Source organism: Molothrus aeneus, chromosome 4 (assembly GCF_037042795.1).
Source record: "Molothrus aeneus isolate 106 chromosome 4, BPBGC_Maene_1.0, whole genome shotgun sequence".
In the NCBI taxonomy this organism is placed as follows: Eukaryota; Metazoa; Chordata; class Aves; order Passeriformes; family Icteridae; genus Molothrus; species Molothrus aeneus.
This window is the reverse complement of record NC_089649.1, coordinates 47,019,588-47,038,626: the sequence shown is the minus strand read 5'-3', so window position 1 is coordinate 47,038,626 and position 19,039 is coordinate 47,019,588. Positions and strand designations below refer to the sequence as shown.

Here is a 19,039-nt window from a genome sequence, read left to right as displayed (position 1 = left end):
CTGCAGAGCAAAGTCTAATTGGAGACCAGTGACTAGTGCTGTACCCCCAGGGTCAGAGCTGGGTCCAGTCCTGTTCAGCAGCTTCATTACTGACCTGGGTGATGGGGCACAGGGTCTCCTCAGCAAGTTTGCTGATATGACAGAGCTGGAAGTAAAGAAAGGATGATAAGCCAGAGGACCATACTGCCTTCCAGAGGGATCTCAGCGTGCTTGAGAAATTCCTGACAGGAGCTACCTGAGCTTTATCCTGGAGAGGTGCAAAGTCCTGCAGCTGGGGAGGAGCAGCCCCCTGCACCAGTGTCTACTGGGGGCCACCCAGCTGGAAAGCAGCTTGGCAGAAAAGGGCCTGGGGGTCCTGGTGGACACTGAGTCAGAGATGAGCCAGCCTGTTGAGAAGGTGAGTGGTTCCTGCCTGATTCTGACAAAGTATTGCCAGCAGGCTGAGGGATGACTATTCCCTCCTACACAGCCCCAGTGAGGCCACACCTGAGTGTTGTGTCCAGTTCTGGGCTTCCCAGTACCAGAGACACTGTGACATTCTGGAGAGGGTCCAGTAAAGGGCTGTGAAGATAATGAAGAAGGAAATGAAGGGATGGGAACTTCTCTCCCATGAGGAAAGGCTTACAGCTGTTCGGCCTGGAGAAGAGAAGGTGCTGTGGAAAGTCTTACTAAAGTGTTTCAGTATCTGAAGGGATGGTGTAAAGAAGACAAAGGCTCTTCAGCCAGTGCCCAGTGACAGGACAGAGGCAGTGGGCATTAACTGAAACCTAGGAGGCTCCATCTGCACATCAGGAACTGCTCTCTTTTTCTGTGAGGGTTGCCATGCACTGTTACTGAGTCTCTCTTCAGAGATACACAGAAGCTGTCTGAAAGTGTCCTGAGCAACTGGCTCTAGGTGGCCTTGCTTGGACTAGGTGACCTCCAGATATTGCTTCCAACCTTGACTTAAAATATTACTTGAAGTGGATGTATTTACATTGTAATTAGAAAATTGTAATGCAGAACCCATGCTGAAGAAGTTTTTCATTGTGTTTATGTTTCTGATGAAGGCTGGGATTGGCTTTGCCAATTCTCAGAATGTATGCTGTTGCTTACCTGTATTTATCAGAGAGAGGGTGAGTCACAGTCTTCTCTACCATGAAGAATTTACTATCCAAAAAAGTTTGTTTTATTGATTATGTGTAGGTTAAATGTGCATGTCTTCTCCTTATATTTAAGGGTTATTTTCCAGCCCAATTTCCAGCATATTTAGGAAAGATTGAAATGCTTTGTACCCACAGCAAATAACTTGACAATTATCAAACTATTATGTGTTTGAAAATGGGAGTTTTGTTTCATCCTGATTACTGCATTTGACCTATTAAAGAGCAATTGCTAATGAAATGAACTAATATTAAGGAGAAGCAGCTGAGTTTGAATTTGAATGAAGATGTGATATTAAGAATGGAGAGGTGAGTAGCAAAGGACAGTGGCAAGATTTGACAGCCATACAAAGATAAGTTTGAGATGAAACATAATATTTTGGCAGTAGAATGAATACTTTGCCACATGTTAAAACCCCACTATAAAAGAGTGAATTTATTTTGTCTGACAAGAACAGAAACTTTTCCACAACTTTATGGCATAAAAAGAATCTTAGAAATCCTGCAGCTTCTCACATGTAGTGTACTGTCTGCCTCATCACCACAGCATTTTCATAGTCAGAAAAAAAGGTGAGAAAATAATTTTCCACTTTATATTTTGAAATCCTATTGGACTGTTGCACAAGCAAATGGCAAAACATTTCAATGTATGAGATACCAATAGAGAACTCGAGTGTGTTTTTTCCCCCATGATTCACAAAATTGCCTTGCTTGTATAGTTAGATTTCTTAACGTGTTAGTAGCTGCAACGACCAAAAGGTGACAGGCCTTGGAGAGGTGTTAATGATGTTTGAAGATCCACAGATACCAAAAACAGTGAGTCAGTGCTTTTTTTCAGGCATTGCATTTTTAAAGTTGTTTTGGCCACAAAGAACTTGTGTGGATAATGAGCTTTACTGAAACTGGCAGTGACACTTTGTTCTTAATTTTTTCTTTAAAGGTAGTTTCAGTGATGTAGTGTGCCAATGGACTTGCTCCTCTTGTGATGGAATTGAAATATGTTCCTTCTGTTTGGAGTTTTTAGGAGTTAATTGTCTTTGTGAAAGAGTTTTCCTAGAGTTGTAGCCAACATCCTGCATTTTCCCAGAACTGGGTCTGCTCCCTTTCATGATGACATTTCCCTTCAAGGACTGCATCAGTGGTACAGTCTGTTGAAAGGGCCTTGGGCTATGTTCAGAGGTAAAGTTACCTTTCAATTGCTATCTTTTGGCTACTGATGTTTTAAAATAGCAGTTTTCAACTGCTCTTGATTTTTCCCCTCTTAAATAAAATTCTCAAGTGGATATAGGATCCTTTGTCTCTTTTAAAATTACCATGCCTGTGTCACCACATCTGCAAACTTCACGTCCCATTACAGCTACATTTCTATAACTGATGTTTCTGCAGAATTGAACTCTATTCTGTGTCTTTGAGAAAGGTGGTTTTCTCTCTTTTGCCAAGTTAAAAAGTAATTTTTGAAATGTAATTGAATACTTCTTGGACTTTACTTATCTTTGCAACACTAGGAATTCAGAGATAATCCACAAATCTGGTTCAAAAAGCAGAAGACAATGGTATGTACTATTTCACTGTATATATAGGTTGAGTCTCATAAGAAAACACAGTAATAGTAATAAATTTCCATATTGCATTTATTTTAGACAAAAAGACAAAACTGAGTATCTGAAGCAAATTCCAAGGGAAATGATGTATTAGTATCAACTACCACTAATGAGAAAGTAAACATAATTCGGCAAAAGCTTTGTTAATATTCTGGAGTAGCTTTTTATAAAGTCTATTCTTGGTTTTTTTACGAGTACCCTTCTAAACAGAAGTAATTTCACTTTAAAACAAAATAATGTTTGCACCTGCTGTAGTGACATAAACTGTGGGAGCTTAGTATTACCGTTTTGTGTTTCAGCTATTGAAGTTTGTTTTCCTGCTTTGCAAAATATTAGCAAATCCATCAAATGCTCTTTTCCTCTTAACAAAAAACTGATTCTGTCCCGAATTTGTCCGACTTTTTTGGCTAAGATTTTCACTGGAATTTTGGAGGTGTTCTCCAGTTGTTGCAGAGTGGTTCTCCAGTTCTGACAAAGTAGTGTGATCCTTCATCTTGCTGGATTCAGAGATTTCAGTATTTCCTGTAGGCTTTTGTGGGAAGGAACATGAGCTGTATGGTGTGCTTTCATTGAAGAAACCTTGTGGGATTGAGAAGGAATATTCATCCTCATCACTCTGATCCAGTTGGAAGGGATCATCTGTCGTGTATTCTGACTGTGTTTTCCCAGAACTATGAAGATGCAGCAGAACTGCTGTAGGACTACAAGACTGCGTTTCTTCAGGCAGGCTGTGATTGCCGATATCCTGCAATTCTGTGAGTCCATCAGAATTTTTCTCATCAGAACCTCCTTGCATTTCATCTACACAAGCCTGCTTCTCCTGTGGTAGCAAGTCATCTTGCTGTGTAACAAACATGAAATGTTTTTCAGCTGTGTGTTCAGGCAGCAATTGAAGAGATGATTTTTGGCTGGAATGCAGCAGTGATGGTTTTTTTACAACTTCATTCAAATCAGTATCAATGGGAGCAAAAATAAAGCCATTGTCCTCAGATGTACTCGTGTTTCTTTGTAATGTAATGTCTGCTTCATGGTTCTTTTCAGGGGACTTCCTGGCTATGTGCTCATCTGTGCTTCCTGCTGGTGCATTTTCTTTTTGTTCTGTGTGACTGAAGGTAAGGAAATGCTGTGGTTCTCTGGGAAACAGAGAAAGCTGCAGTTCATCCTCTTCAGAAGTTTTTTCTGTGTCATATGTGGGGAAAGGTTTTAACTTAAGTACCCTGTTACCAAAATCTGTACTTTGATTGTGGAGAGAACCAGAAATAGAGTTTTCTTCTGTTGACTCTGCATTAATGTCTGCTTCACCATGATTCTTTTCAGGGGAGTTCCTGGCTATGTGCTCATCTGTGCTTCCTGCTGGTGCATTTCCTTTTTGTTCTGTGTGACTGAAAGTGAGGGAATGCTGTGATTCTCTGGGAAGCAGAGAAAGCTGCAGTTCATCCCCTTCAGAAGTTTTCTCTGTGTCATATGTGGGAAAAAGTTTTAACTTAAGTACCCTGTTACCAAAATCTGTTCTTTGACTGTGGAAAGAATCAGAAATAGAGTTTTCTACTGTTGACTCTACATTAGTAAAATAATCAAATGTAACTGGAATTTCTTGACTTGAAGAACTAACTGTATCTGGATCAGACACGCTTATGTGGCTACTGCTTTTATCAGTGTAAGGGGATGCTGTTCCCTGCATGGTGGTGTCTGATCCATAATTAATAGTGGTTTCAAAATAGGCACTGTTCTCATCTTCATTTTTCCCAGTCTGCTGAAGTTCAGCAGTATTGTTTGGAGACTCTGGTGGTGTTACAAACTTCTCAGTTCCACTGTCTGTGTTGGCTTCATCTAGAGGTGACTGACACACTGGCAGGTTGTCACTAACACCAGGATGTTCCACTTCAAAGTCTGCTAAAGAACTACAGTCACTCATTGTGAATGGAGTCCCTTCAGCTGAAGAACTGTCACCAAATATATCAGCTGTAGCATCTTTTTCATCTGAATGTATCCTTTTACAGTCATGCTCTGTCATGGGAAATTTTTCTATTGTTTCATAGATGCCTAACTTCTCAATATCTGCATCTCTTCTGAAGCTACTGGGTGAAATAAAATCTCCAACATCACTATGTATATTTTTGTTGCCATTTAGACAAAGTTGTTCTTCACAGCTTTGCCTTCCCTGCATAAATTTTCTAGTTTGCCTGGGTTTATTATGTGAAAGGGCACCTTTTCTTTCTGGAGAATCTGGTGTAGCTTTTGTGATCTCAGACTGCAGCAGACCAGAGTTGTTTCTTAGTTTGCTGTTTGGTGTTATTTTGTTGCTGTTCTGGTAATCCGTCCTTACAAAAAATAGTCCAGTATCATAAACATTTATGCTTTCATTATTGTCACTACTAGTTTGGGCTTTTGAAAACATTGGTATTTTCTTCATGTTGATCTCAGTATTGCTTTGTTTCTGGTACTCTGCTTTGGGATTTGGTGAATGTACACCACTGCCAGTGACATTTTCATACACAGTAGAAGCTTCTGTAGGAAAAATTTGTGTGTTCCTTAAAGAATTCTTAGGACAATTGAACGTATTACGCTGCATATTTGTTGGCTTGCTTGCAGAAGAGTCTCTGCTCAAGGTTTCATCTGAAAAAGCTTGGTTAGAATACGTGTGTTCTGAACCTGAATTTTTGTTCCTGCGCATGAGTCTCCACAGGCTCTCCAGGTAGGGTCTAGCAAAAGCACCCAGACAAAAAGCACAAACAAATGTAATGAGCACAGAGAGGGAGACAGCCAGTGCAAAGTTTGGCTCAGTTTCTTTCTCTCTAAAAAGAGTGTCCCTGGTTTTTCGAACCAAAAATGCTGACACTCCTTCTTTCACCTCTATATTGTAAATCAGATATTTCTCTTTTGTTGTATTAAAAAGACACAAATATAATCCTTCAGCAGTTTTCTCAGCATTGTATATCACTAAATTATTCATTTTATCCAGTGTCATATGAGGAAGACTGTGATTTTTTGAAATTCTGCCCTTAGGTGTCCACCAGGAGACTCCATTGCCTGAAATGAACGAAAATACAAACTCAGTCTTTGTTAAAAGCATAGTATACTTGGGTATGTTGTTAAGAATATACTCTGGACTATCTTTCATAATTTTAACAGTTTATTATAAGCCTCATTTTCCTTTTATCCATCCTAAGTGATTTTACATGGTATGAAGTCTGTTAAAGCATATTACAGGCCTGTCCCCACTGTCTCCCATCTAAAAACACAGTACATGTGGGGTCTTAATCGTAGACTTTACAAGAAAAATGGTAATGTGAGGAAGTAGGTCACTGAAATAATCTAAGCAAGTTCAGAGTTGTTCTAGAAACACCTCCTGATCTTCCTTGTGGAAGAGACATCTACAGCCAGATGCTCTGCAGCCTGGCCATGGTCACTGTGTGCACCTGTGGGATAAAACATCACCTCTTCATTGCCAGTGTTTCAATCACTGTGATTTTCCTGTAGTTCCTGATCTGACTGCAGCAAAAAAAGTCTGTAAATCAAGGGTATTTGTACAGACTGAGCAATTGTTCCAAACTTGAGCTAGTGTGGGCCATGGCTGGTTGTTGGCTTTTAGCAATTTGTTTCAAAGTTGCATTTTTGGCTTTGTCTTTGGATCAGCTTTTGTTCCCAGCTGAGTTTTGCTGCAATCCAATGTGTTGATTTAATCCAGGTTCCTGTGACTTTTCTTGTAAACAGAGCAGGTGGCATTTCTGGTAGGTCCTGCATATTTTCACTGGGGATGAAATATTCCCAGGGGAAAGCCTTACCACCTCCAAATGCTATTAGTCCATTAGAGTTAAACCATTTTGTCTTATGGCACATGGCAAATACACCTTCTGCTCTGAGTTTGGTCTTAGTTTTCCATCTCCATAGTAAGTCTTGGCTCTTTAGATTTTGTTGCTTATACCTTCAATGTTCTTTATTAATTTTAAATGTAAGTGAAGTGTGTGCTACAGTGGCTGTACTTAATTAGAAGAACTAGAAATCTTCTTCCCTGCAAATAAACCTTCAATTAATTTTGCTGTAACTGAATACTGAAAACTATTGCATCCTTCTTGGTTTTCTACATGCCTCAGAAGTGCCACCCTGCTGTTCAGTCCTTTGTTTCAGTCCAAAATGAACTGATACATTTGCAATGCATTTCTTACTGAAACTTACTTGTATGGAATTTAGCATCACTTCCTCCTTTAATGTAAGGAAGGAGATGAAGACTCAGGAAACCTAACTTTCAAATATTCTAAGCAGAATGCTACTTTCTAATGAAATATTTTTGCATGTTAAATTGTTATTCAGTTAAACAGTGTCTTTAGAAAGACACTTTTAAAACCAGAGTTATTTGATCATTCTGCATTCATTTGGATTTTAGTAACATTTGAATGGAGTGCCTGATTTACATACCCCTAATGTTGTCCAAGTTACAGGTCAGCACTGATGTGTTCCCTGTTGGGATTGTAGCCCTTCTGAGCACAACATTGTGCCTGCAGTTTAAATGGAAACTTGAAAGATACAGCAGAGGTTTCTGGGGGTTGTTGGCAGACTTATTGTAGGAAAGGCTCCATTTCTGCCTTGTGGAGTCAAAGACAAAATGAAAGAACTGTTTAAAAGCATTTAGCCTGCAGTTAAATATCCAGGCATTCTTTGAGAAATACACTTCAAGTTGAAAAAAGTTCAAACTGACTAGTATCTGTGGTAGAGGGATTGTCAGAGCATTTTCACGGAGATCCACGACCTATATGGAAACAACACAGAATTAATTTGATAAGGCTTACAGTGGAATTCGTATTGCAACATCTTACAACAGTGATTCAGTGTACAAGCAATTCTGATTTCTGTGAACCTGCTTAGAATTTCAGTAATGTTGTTTTAAGCTTTTTTAATGTAGATGAAAAGTTTAAATGGTGGTGTTTAGATTTCTGCCATTGTAGACTTACCTGTGTGAATAGGGAGCTGCAGAGCTCTTGCCATGGAAGGAGTGGGGGTAGAAAGGGACATGTATTGTTATGGATTGGTTTGTGGCATAAAGAAATTGTGAATTTATGGTTATATCTATTACATTTCAGCATGTGTGTTTTCCTACATATAAAAAGGAAATATATAAAATATTATTTTCACCATTTTCTCTAGTTTTTAAATTCTACACTAGTATTATAATCAGAACCATATAATCATGCTGAATAGTTGGTAAATAATCTCTTTAATGATTACCATAAAATATTGAAACAGCTGTATTGCTTTAAAACCTGTAATTTGTTGAGATCTCTGAAGGCATCTGGATGAATTTTAGTTATCTTGTTGTTTCGCAGGTCAATGTCTTTCAGCTGTGAGCAGTTTTGAAAATCCTTTGGATCAATCTGTTGTATGGCATTGGATGACATATGGACAGTTTGTAAAGACTGCAGGAGGCCTAGACCTAGGAAGAAAAAAACCCTATTTTATATTTCATTTTTTTGCTTTCTCAATTGCATCAAGTGTTCTTTATAAAATTCTTTGCCACAAGATTCCTTCCATTCCTCACTATTGCAATGAGTGGCTGCAGCCTTTGTGTTATGCCTTTCCTAATCAGGGGTTGTCCCATTCTAAAAGCTGCATAGCATCAACAGCTGGCACATTAAAACATTCACAGTCAATGAATTCTTAAAAATTGACACTTTCATAAAAGCCACTAGCATTTCTTTGTGCTATCAAAATTATTCTGACTTTGATCTCTGTACTTTGAGCAAGCTTCTCTGGAGAACTGGAGGTAGGATATAGAATAGAATATATTGAGTTGACAAGATCCAAATATGCTAATTGCAAGTAAAAGAGATGCAAAAGGTGATACTGTATCTCCTATCCATTTGGATGTGCAGTTTTTTGGGAGTTCTTCTTATGTGGAATTACTTGAACTGTATTCCTAGGATGTAAAACCAAATGAAAACAAAACCATGTTGTTGCCTATGCCTATCTGCCTGTGAATTACGAAGCATGACAGTCTATTCTTCAGTGTATCCTAGCTACAATGACATCCACCTTGCATAAAGAACACTTTTGTTTGCTGGAGACACCTAATTGTTTTGAGGTGCTGTGAAGGCAGCCCCTGAAGCTCCAATGTGCAGGGTCCAGTGGAAAGGCAGGCACTTGAACACTCAGCATGCCCACTGATGCTGAGTGCTCAACACCACAGTGCCACTCTGAAGTGATTCTTGATCATACAGCATTGTTGAGAAGCTACGAGTTCTTAACAATTTTGCCCTTGGTGTCACCTTGTTTACCAGTAACCTCTTTTCTCAGACAGCAGTTCTGTTTGCTGAGTAATTGATCTTTGGGTTTATTGTGAAAAGCAGAGAGAATGATTCATTCCTGGTATAAAACTAGAGGTGGGTGCTAGGAAAGGCATACAGTAGTTCTGACACTTCATAAATTCACCAGTGTACCTACATGAGGAATTGTACTGTGCTACTTCCCTGAATTTACGTTTGTGCCAAAAATATACACTGGTATGGCAGCAGTGGTCAGCAGCCTTACTCCTGGGGTGGGTGGGGAAAGGTGAGGGAAGGGTTTTTCTGTGGGAAACTTCTGGTATAGAACTGCATATTGTGTTTTCTTTCCAGAGCTTAAACCTCAGAATTTTAGTGAAGTCTTCTGGACAAGAATAGGGTTCTGAACATGTATTTAAATGAATATAGGATTTAAGTATAACTTGAAGTATGGTGGTATCATGCACAGCAATTTGAACTTAAAAACCTGAGAGTCTCTTATAGAAGAGGATTGATCTGTCTGACCTTCTGAGGCATCCTATAATGGCCAGTCATATTTATCTAAATCCAATGAAATCATTTTTATCTGTATCAAAAGAAATCAAATCTTAATAGATATATTTTAAAATGTAAGCTTTTCTATACTGTCTATTCAGATAGCTTGTCTATACCGACACTACAAAATCATTAAATGAAACGGGTTTCCTGTGTGCCAGAGAATTATTTAATAGCATAAAAGGAGAAAAATGGAACTTTCATGATCCATGTGTAGGGGCAAATATATTATCTTTGTGTGACTTTGTGGGATAAGTGGCATTTTTGTTTGTCATCACTTGTCCTCCTGTATTTTCAAACTCATGAATCCGATGGTGTTATCAGACATCAATAAATTCAACATATTGTACAGGACAGGGTTGCTCATCTGGTAGCTTCTGCTTCATTTAAACTGTTTGGTCACTGTGACTCATCCCTGGATAAGGCTAAGCTGCCCAGCATAGTTCAGTGACCAGCAAAGCCCTTCTCAAAGTCTCTTGAAGACTTGCAGCCCTCTCCTGTTACACCAAGATGTCGCTGTGATTGAGTATTAAATGGCACTGAGCAAAATTGTTAGCAATGAAAAAAATATATTTTCCTGTCTCTGAAATACCCAAACTACAGTAAGTTTTATTTAAGAGTGTTAATTTCCTTCTGAAGGGTAGTATGATCTGTAATTTTTTTGGCGTCAAAGTCCACGACTGGGATGTGGAGGCTGGTAGTTTTCTAAAGATTCATACTCCCCCTTTCTATACAACAAGTAAGAGTACTGCTTGGGCTCCCTAAGGATAAAACTGGTTATATTTGATTGCTGTTAATGCAGTACAGTTGCTAACACTGCAATAAAAAACTTAACAAAGTAAACAAACAACCGATTTACTTCCACCTCTGTATTTGCCAGTGGAACTTTCCCCCACCTTAAGTATAATAAAATGAGAAAGTCACAGTCTGGATTCAGTAAGATGTATGAATTAAATCCAAAGCCAACCTACCCCTTGGGAATCAAGTCCTTAAAGATTTTTGAAATGCTTACCTCTTGGAACTGTATTAAGATTGTTTCTTTCAACTGACAATACTTTCAAAGCAGGCAGGAGACGATCAACAATGCTGTACTTTTTAGATCCGTGTGCCGGTGCAGGCATTTCCAGTGTGAGGGTGTGGATGGCATTACCACTGAGGTTTAGAGTTTCTAAATTGGGTAAATTTGTACAAGTAGTTAAGGTGAGTTCAGAAATCAGGTTGTTACTGAGGTTCAGGTGTTTTAGCATCCACTCTTCATTTCTTCCATCAGAGCACACAAAAGTTTTAATATAATTGTAACTCAAATCAGCTGTTACTGCTGTTTGTGATGTATCTTCTGGAATAGTAGATATTCTGGTAAAAGAGCAATTGAGCAAGAACTGCCCATCCCACCGGCACTCTGAATGGCGATGTGTAGCAGGAAGGATCCGCTGGGACTTGGCTCCCACTGATCCAGGAAGATTAAAGTAAAGGACCACAGCTATGACATGCCAGTGATAGTTATCCATAGTATCTATATGTAAAATGTACAATTATGGTTAAATTCAGCACAACACGGATAGAAAGCATTAAGAGTTTGACATTAAAAAAAAATCAACACCGAATAAGCACAGCATTACCAACATTCGGCCTTGAACATTCAGTTTTGGAGTCTTATTTTCAAAAAGAGCATTCATAAACTGGTAACCTCCCTCCTCCCCCCATCTATCCCAAAAACAATTAGAACCTTTTTTTTTTTCCTTTTCCAGCCTTTTGGTCGAGAAACACAACTTCTTGGGAGCTTGAGATCTAACAACAGTGGAGACTTTTGAACTCTGCTTCAGGTATTGCACACAATTACACTGAGCAAAGTCCACTACATACAACCTATGACAAACAGGTGTGGAACAATTTTTATACTTCCAGCTGTCATATCAATAACACAACAATGTATTTTAATGAAAAACCATGTTCTTACAAATAACACTTCTGGACTGCAGCTGCATCTCAGAATTTATTGTTTTATTTCAAAACAAGCATTTGAAATTCTACTGCCTTTCACCCATTGGAACAACCACCAGACTTAGAGATGGTGAGAGCTCTTCACATGCAAGTTGTTTCAGCATACCCAGTATGGCATTTTACAGAGGCATGTAGAATACACTTTATACATGCAGAATCTTAAGTGCATCAGTGGGACTGAAATAAACAGTGTTCCACTCAGTGTTTTAAATACATATAGAAAAATGTACCTTAGGCAGTTAGAAGATAAACAAGTAAATGCTCAACAGAGGCATGTGTGGTACCAACATTTCTCAAACTGTGTAATATAAATATAAAATATATTAACAATACATAGTGGCTAGCAAATTTGATAATTTATTTCATTTGGTATTTTTATGATTGGTTTTGCTACATTTTGATCAAAAAAATCCACACTTCAAAAACAATTCTGCAGATCATGATTTAAGAGTACCTTTGTGACAAATCTTTCAGCACACAGTACATTGCACACAGTATTTTAAAAAGAACTCTTGAAAATTACAAGAATCCAATACTAGCATATAGGCATGTCAGTATTAATCAGAGAAGAGCTTTAATATGTGTTTAACCTACTTGACCAAGGTAGTATCTGTTATTTTCAACATGTACTTCAGCTTTGAGGATACCGCTCTTTATATTTTTAATATGTGTTTGCATTTGTATATATAAAGTGACCAACTTCCATTAGCACGAGAGTGAAAATTCTAAAAACGTTAGTTCATTTCCTCCTCTTAACTCTAACAGATACTAATTGAGGCACTGCTTAGCAGCACAGGTGGGTGTAAAGCAGCAAAATGTGTGTTAAAGTGTTTAGTAACTATTAACTGTGATAAAACTATGAGGTCCATGAAGGAAGTACGCAATGTTACAACATGTTAGTACTTCCCAACAATCTTTAATGTGAGAACTCAGTAGTTTTTGCTGCATTATATTCTGCTTATTCCAATTTTGTCAGAACAGCTCTATTGCTGTCCAGCCCCAAAAATGCAACAACTACTGAGCATCAAAATCTGGCTTTGCCTTTGAGCAGTGAGGGAAATATGACTCCTCTGACCTCCCCCATGTGCCATAATGCCTGACTGATGAATACCCCTCCAAAAATCACTTCCAACCATACACATTCTGCATGAGTGCTTACTGCCTGCCAGTAAATTCAGAAACTGGGACCTTGGATATTAATTTCTTGTTACAGCAGGAGCCAATTTGTGATTCATGCAATCCTATGTACTTTGAGCACAGTAAAACACGGGTAGATAGTTTATCTTCCTGTAACAAATAATCAATTCTGAAGTAAATGTGTAAAACTCACATAATTTTTAGGTAAAGAAGTGTGTGCTTATCAAAAAACTTGTCAAAAAGCTGTTACAAAGTCATTTTGAGACCTCCAATATTAAGGTTACTTGACGCTACTGCAAAACAAAGCTGTTTTAAACTGAAGGAATACATGGGGTGAGGAAAGAGAGAATCTTATAAATAGCTGGTCTATTTTTAGCACAAAACACCTCACTGCTGCCAAAGCAGTTGGAAGACTCTAATAGGCCCCAGTTCACCATAGTTTCACTGCTGACAAATTCTGATACACATGTATTTACCCTGATGTCCTACCACCACATTTATTATTACAGACCTGCAGTTTAACTTCAGAATTTAATGTTTTGATTTTCTCAGTAATGCATCAGTACTGACATTTATGAGGAAGGAGAGATCTATCTCAGACACTGCTGCAACAGTTATACTCAGATTATTACCTATTGATTAATGGACTCAGACACTATTCACATTAGAACACCCAGGAAAACACTATTTTTGGGTAGTAAGCAAGTTGTAAGTACATTTTAAAAAATATACTTTTACTAGAAACACGTTTTATATGTACTTCACATAAATTAAGCAACTGCAGAATGCATTAACTGCACAGATAGAATGGAATTTCAAGCAACACTTCAATAACCACAAGACTACTTCAAAATTCAAGTTAAATTTCCATACTCAGTATTACTTTGCAAATAGTATTTATGATAGCATAATTTTTTAGCAACGTGAGAATGAATACATGGCAGAAATAATGCAATATTTTAAAGTGAATCTGCCGCTACCCCTCTTGTTACACATCTGATAAGCCCCCTAAGTTTGGGGTAAATCAATATATCAAAAAGAAAGAAAAGTCTGCCATTTCAGCCATCCTAGGAAAATCTATTTCCAACAAGAAGTTGACATTCCTGTTGAAGTACTTGAGACTGCAGTTGTGTTCTCAGCAGTCTTCAAGGTCTTGGGATGTAGGACAAAAACCTCCTCTAGAGACAACTGTAGGCAGTAGAGTTGTTGCCAAGATATATTTACATATATTCCACTGATCCCAATTCAAGAAGGTACTTCAGTGTGCATGTACACTGAAAGCTTACAGATTCAATGCCACTATTGCAGCTAACAGCATGATGACCTAACGTTGCTGACCGTAACAGCCTTTCCTTAAAAATACTGTGTAAGAAATGTTAGTATAAACTGCTGTAAAAAAAGAAACCCTGGAAGGCATGCAATTACTTCCTACAGCTCTATGTAAACACCAAGGAGGCCTGTCCCAGGAGCAGTTGTTTCAGTGCGTGGCTCCACAGGGGTTGGCAGAGGTCTGGCAGCCCATGTTGTGCCCGGTGACCTGGACCTTGAAGAGCGTCCCGTCAGCGCACATGCACAGCTTGAAGCGCAGCCAGTTGCCGTTGTTGAACTGATCCCCGTAAGAAGAGCTCGGCAGCCGTGTTGGGCTGACCATCACACTTCCGTTCAGGATGATGCTGTTTTCCTATTAAGGAGAGGGGAAAAAATAAATTGGAGAATTACAACTTCTAACGTAAATAAGGCAGATTGTTTTTGAGAAGGACAAGCTGGTTTAATGGATAAATAACATCTCCAGGATGGCTGTAGATTCAACAATAATACAAAAGGTATGTATACAAATGTTTAATTTTTTAATGAAAATTATAGTGATGCCTATGGATTTCTAGTGAGCAATTACTTTGCTACTCCAGTGGTGGATCGATACGGAGAAGGACAGCAGTAGGGTGACTTTTCATCTTACATTCTTATTAGCAATTGCAGTAAATGTAAAATATGGACATGAAACAGGCAATTGAATTCATACATGAAATTCCTTCACACCTGAAAGTGCATATACCTCTATTTTTATCCTTCTTTTCTATTGCTCCATATATACTACCATCTTAATCTCTAAAAATCTTAAAGGAATGCTAGTGAGTCTTACAGCAGCAGCACAGAAGGTAATGCTCCAAACTATATGCTCTGCTCGTCTGGCAAAGGTTGTCAACCCTGGTTAAGCTTCCAGAGGAGATTAACTCCCTTTGGTATTCATGTCAATACCTTAGCTTTAACTGCATAGTAGGTGTCTTAACAGTAGTAAATCAATGTTACCTGAACTTACTCAACCACTACTTAACAGCAAAGTAATAAATCATCTATTTAAATCCTACTAAATATACTGACTTTTATGCATGAGTAATTTATATAAAGTTTGAAGCTATATAAAGCTACATCAGTTTACTATGAGCCTAAATTTGAAACTAAGCTGTTAAAAAAAATTGCTTCGATTTGAAGTACTTACTGCTTTAAGTTCCATGTTTCCACCCATTCGAAACTCAATTGTCTTGCCTGTGATGAAAACACCTTCATTTCCCCGGACAATGGCACGACCATCAACCTTTATGTTTAAATCACTGGTTGCATTGCTGGTAATCTAAGAACACAACCAAAAAAACTGTATTATGGATTAGTGAAAATGTGCCACTTGTGTTTGTCTGAGTAACTTTAATTACCTTGAAAGCAGTGCTGTGCAATTTAATAAAAAACTTGAATTTCCCTTCTGCCCACTAACTTCAGCATATTTGTTATTTTCCATGGTCAATTTCAAAACAGGATCACTGAATTTTGGAAGGTATGTAAAATTAATCTTTTATGTTAGTATAAACTGCTGTAAAAAAAGAAACCCTGGAAGGCATGCAATTACTAACACAGCTAACACTTGTACCAAATATAGGCTTCCTGTTAAGACAGATAATGTAAATTTACCCCTCTGTTTTCACTGAATCTGTTCCTCCTATGTATTTATAGTTGTGTGTGTTTTTTCTGCAACAGGATTGCTCAGTGCTTCCAAAGGCACACTCAACCCCCTATAAAAACACTAACTCTACTCTACTCTTACAGAAACCAGCAATGGGCTTTATTCTCATTACTTACAAAAAATAAGAAACATACCCTCTCTGTAGAGGCCTTTTGCACATTCAAGATTTTAACTCCATTTGGCAGATGAAACTCATGAGTTTCATAGTCAGTGCTGAACAAAGTATTTTGTGTTCGTGGGTCAACAAATTCCATGCCAATATCACTGGTGATAGAAGTTTTGTCTTTTTCCACACTAAGCTTGGTTGTTCCTTGCTGAAATACAATCTTCAGAAACAAAGGCATGAACTTAATGATGTTTCAAATGTAACATTTATTAGCAATGTGAGTGTAATTCTCTAGTTGCTCACACACTTTCAATTCATGGTATAACTTACAGGCTGATTATTCCCAGTGATCACCAAGTCTTCGTTCCGTCTCCCTCCCACAGTGCTTTTATATAAGGGATGGATGACGCCCATGTCAGACACCTGCTTGAACCGCAGCAAGCCACTCTCATGGAATTCCATACTGTCACAACCATTGGGACCAATTCTTATCACTGCCCAGATAACCAGGGTAATCTGAAAGAGAAACACATTTTAAAGGATTATGCTAATTGTTCAGATCTTCCTACCACAATTGTATTAATTAGATGTTTTATTTGAACAATTATTAATGCCAATATTAAAGTGAGCTTTAAGTGTGAGTTGACTTTAGTTTGTTCCTACTGAAAACATCATAATACATTTAATTATGAAAAGCATTTTAAATTATTTTTAGACTTACTTGAAACAGTAACTGAAATGATTTATACATATATGAAATATTAAAACACATCCATAGTTATATCTTTTTTCTGTTTAAGGGTAATAATTAATTAAATAAATTTCCTGAACAGTTCAGCTTGGTATATAATATGTTGAACTGCAAGAATGCATCCTCCCAGATGGATGTGCAATTATGAAAAATAATTTGTTACTTCTCATTGACCAAGCAATAAAAATGTGATGATTAGAACAATGAAGCTTTAAATTATAGTGGCTTGTTAATTCTTAATGCTCACATACAGCTCTGTAAGATAAAATATAACCACGTTTTATATGCCATATATCCTGAATGCTATGTACTAATAACACTTCTCATGAGGTGACCATTATTACAAAAATACTCATGCCTGAACTTACACCATTCTTCCATCTAACCTTGCTCAGACTAAAAAAGAACTAAAAAGAAAGAAGAAAAATGAGAATCTCCTTCAGTATGTTTTAAATCCTCAGCCATACTGGAAACATTTTTTTTACTGAACTGTCAAAATGAAATACGACCTAATGTTGCTTACACTATAGCTATTATACTCACAATCAGATTGATGATAGCCAAAATAAAAAGAACAACAATCACACATATGGCCAAGTTGCCTTTCCTGCCACGTAACCCTGTCTTATGGAGACGGTCTTCATCAATTGGGATGTATCCTGCTTTGAAGTTACTGTTGTGCTCCTTATTAACATTCCTGCGTTCCACAGCCTTCTCTCGCATAGACTTCTTCACCGGGCCGTTAGAGCTTTGCTGTAACACAAGGCATGGGTCAGCTTTAAAAGGCATGCAAATTAGCTACAGTGGCACACACATATGTATGCAAAAAATGTAAATTGACTAGTGGGATATATTGGTTATTATGTTCAGTATTAGATTTAAGTCTGGCAGCTGGCTGTCAGAATGTACACTTAGAACCACAGCAACCTCTGCTAGCACAATGACTAAATTTAAAATCCAGATACTTTCAGACAATATATGGCTTTATATCTCATTTTTATCATGGCAGATAGGAATGATTAATTATATTGTTACAGTTAAAAAACTAAAACCAGCTACCAAGAAATTAATTACGTTTTTACCTCTCAGGGATGATATGGGACATAATTGGCAGGTCATCTGCCAATACACAGGATTTTAGTTCCCTCCATGCTCATCTGTGATAGACTCCCAGTGACTATTCAAAAAGAGTGTGGTGGATACAGTTTTTAAATTAGTTTGACAGCACAGGGTTTGCGTTCAACTCCTGTTGCTTGCACGCAGCATTGGAAAGATACTGTGAGTCTTCAAACCTGGCATGGGGAACTTGGCCAGAGTAGCTTTCATGTAATAATCTGAAGTTATGAGATTGTAAGGGATATCCTGTCAATATAACAAAGTCATAGAGGAAACTCTTGTACATATTCATAGTAAAAATAAACCTTTGATGTATTTTCGTAGCTGTCCAAAATTTTGTTCCACTTCCCTTGAAGGGAACGGTTTGTTACTTAGGGATTCACATCTTCAAAGAAGGAGTTTGATCTTTTGGATGGAATTAAGTTTGTTCACTTGAAATGAACCCTAAAGCTACACCTTAAGTAAATACACTTGCACACATCTACACTGATGTAATGAGTAACAACACCGTATTTTCTTCTGCTGTTGAAGAACTATTAGGAGATGGTGTTGAGAAAGGTGCTTGACCTGGACGAGTTTGTGGAGGCTTCGCTGCCTCGGAGATGTTCTGGACCCCCTGTGACCCTGCAGAGCGCACACGAGCTGCGGAGCCCCGCAGGCACCCACGGCTGCCTCCCGCCCCCTCGGCAGCGCCAAGCGCCCCGACAGGCGCGGCGGCGGCGTCCCCGCACCGCTCCAATGCCAGGCGCCTCACACAGAGCACGAAGTATTTGTCAGTCACACACCCACGCCTCCGGGCAGGACGGCGCCGCTCCGGGCCGCCCCGCTCGGACAGCAGGCTCGGGCCGTCTCTCCCCGAGCCCGTCCCGTCCGAACACTGTCCGGGCACAAGGCGGGAAGGGCCGCCCGAGCGCCGTCTCTCCCCTCCCCAGCCGGAGCGCTCCGGCACCACACCAGCCTCGCCCACCGCGGCGAAAATGGCGCTCCCGCCCGCGCTTCCCCTCCGCGAGCAGCACCCCCGGCCGGACCGCCTGCTCCCCGCGGCCCCGCTTCCCCCTGGCCCCGGCGGGGACGGCGCCGCGCCTCGCCGTGCCCGCGTCCCGCTGCGGACGGACCTGCTCGGGGGCGGCCGCCGCCATCTTTCCCCGCCACCGCCGCCGCCGCCGCTGCGCGGGGCCCGCGAGCGCCCCCTGGTGCCGCTCCGCGCGCCGGGTCCCCGCGGCTGGCGCGCACCGTCGTTACCCGGCAGCGTCACCTGGCGGCCGCGAACCGTCCACGCGCCCCCCGAGGCGCCTCGCAGCCCCCCAGTACCGTGGCACCGCCATCGCCGCGCCAGCCGTTGAGACACCACCGCGGCTGTGGA

At 39.5% G+C, this 19,039-nt stretch overlaps 2 protein-coding genes across 2 annotated transcripts; both read right to left on the bottom strand.

Moving 5' to 3' along the window:
* Positions 1-3,018: 3,018 nt before the first annotated feature.
* On the bottom strand, positions 3,019-11,424 carry LRRC66 (leucine rich repeat containing 66). The gene is made up of 6 exons (XM_066548439.1): positions 10,565-11,424; positions 8,002-8,171; positions 7,160-7,490; positions 4,952-5,773; positions 4,201-4,837; positions 3,019-3,930 (listed from the first exon to the last, which is right to left on the bottom strand). The coding sequence occupies exons 1-6, from the start codon at positions 11,058-11,060 to the stop codon at positions 3,039-3,041; spliced, it is 3,348 nt and encodes a 1,115-aa protein (XP_066404536.1). The 5' UTR covers positions 11,061-11,424; the 3' UTR covers positions 3,019-3,038.
* A 108-nt stretch (positions 11,425-11,532) lies between these two features.
* SGCB (sarcoglycan beta) lies at positions 11,533-18,864 on the bottom strand. Its single transcript, XM_066548440.1, has 6 exons — positions 18,792-18,864; positions 17,104-17,313; positions 16,140-16,325; positions 15,838-16,029; positions 15,188-15,319; positions 11,533-14,371 (listed from the first exon to the last, which is right to left on the bottom strand). Exons 1-6 carry the CDS (start codon positions 18,813-18,815, stop codon positions 14,168-14,170), a joined length of 948 nt encoding a protein of 315 aa, XP_066404537.1. The 5' UTR covers positions 18,816-18,864; the 3' UTR covers positions 11,533-14,167.
* Between the last annotated feature and the right edge of the window lie 175 nt (positions 18,865-19,039).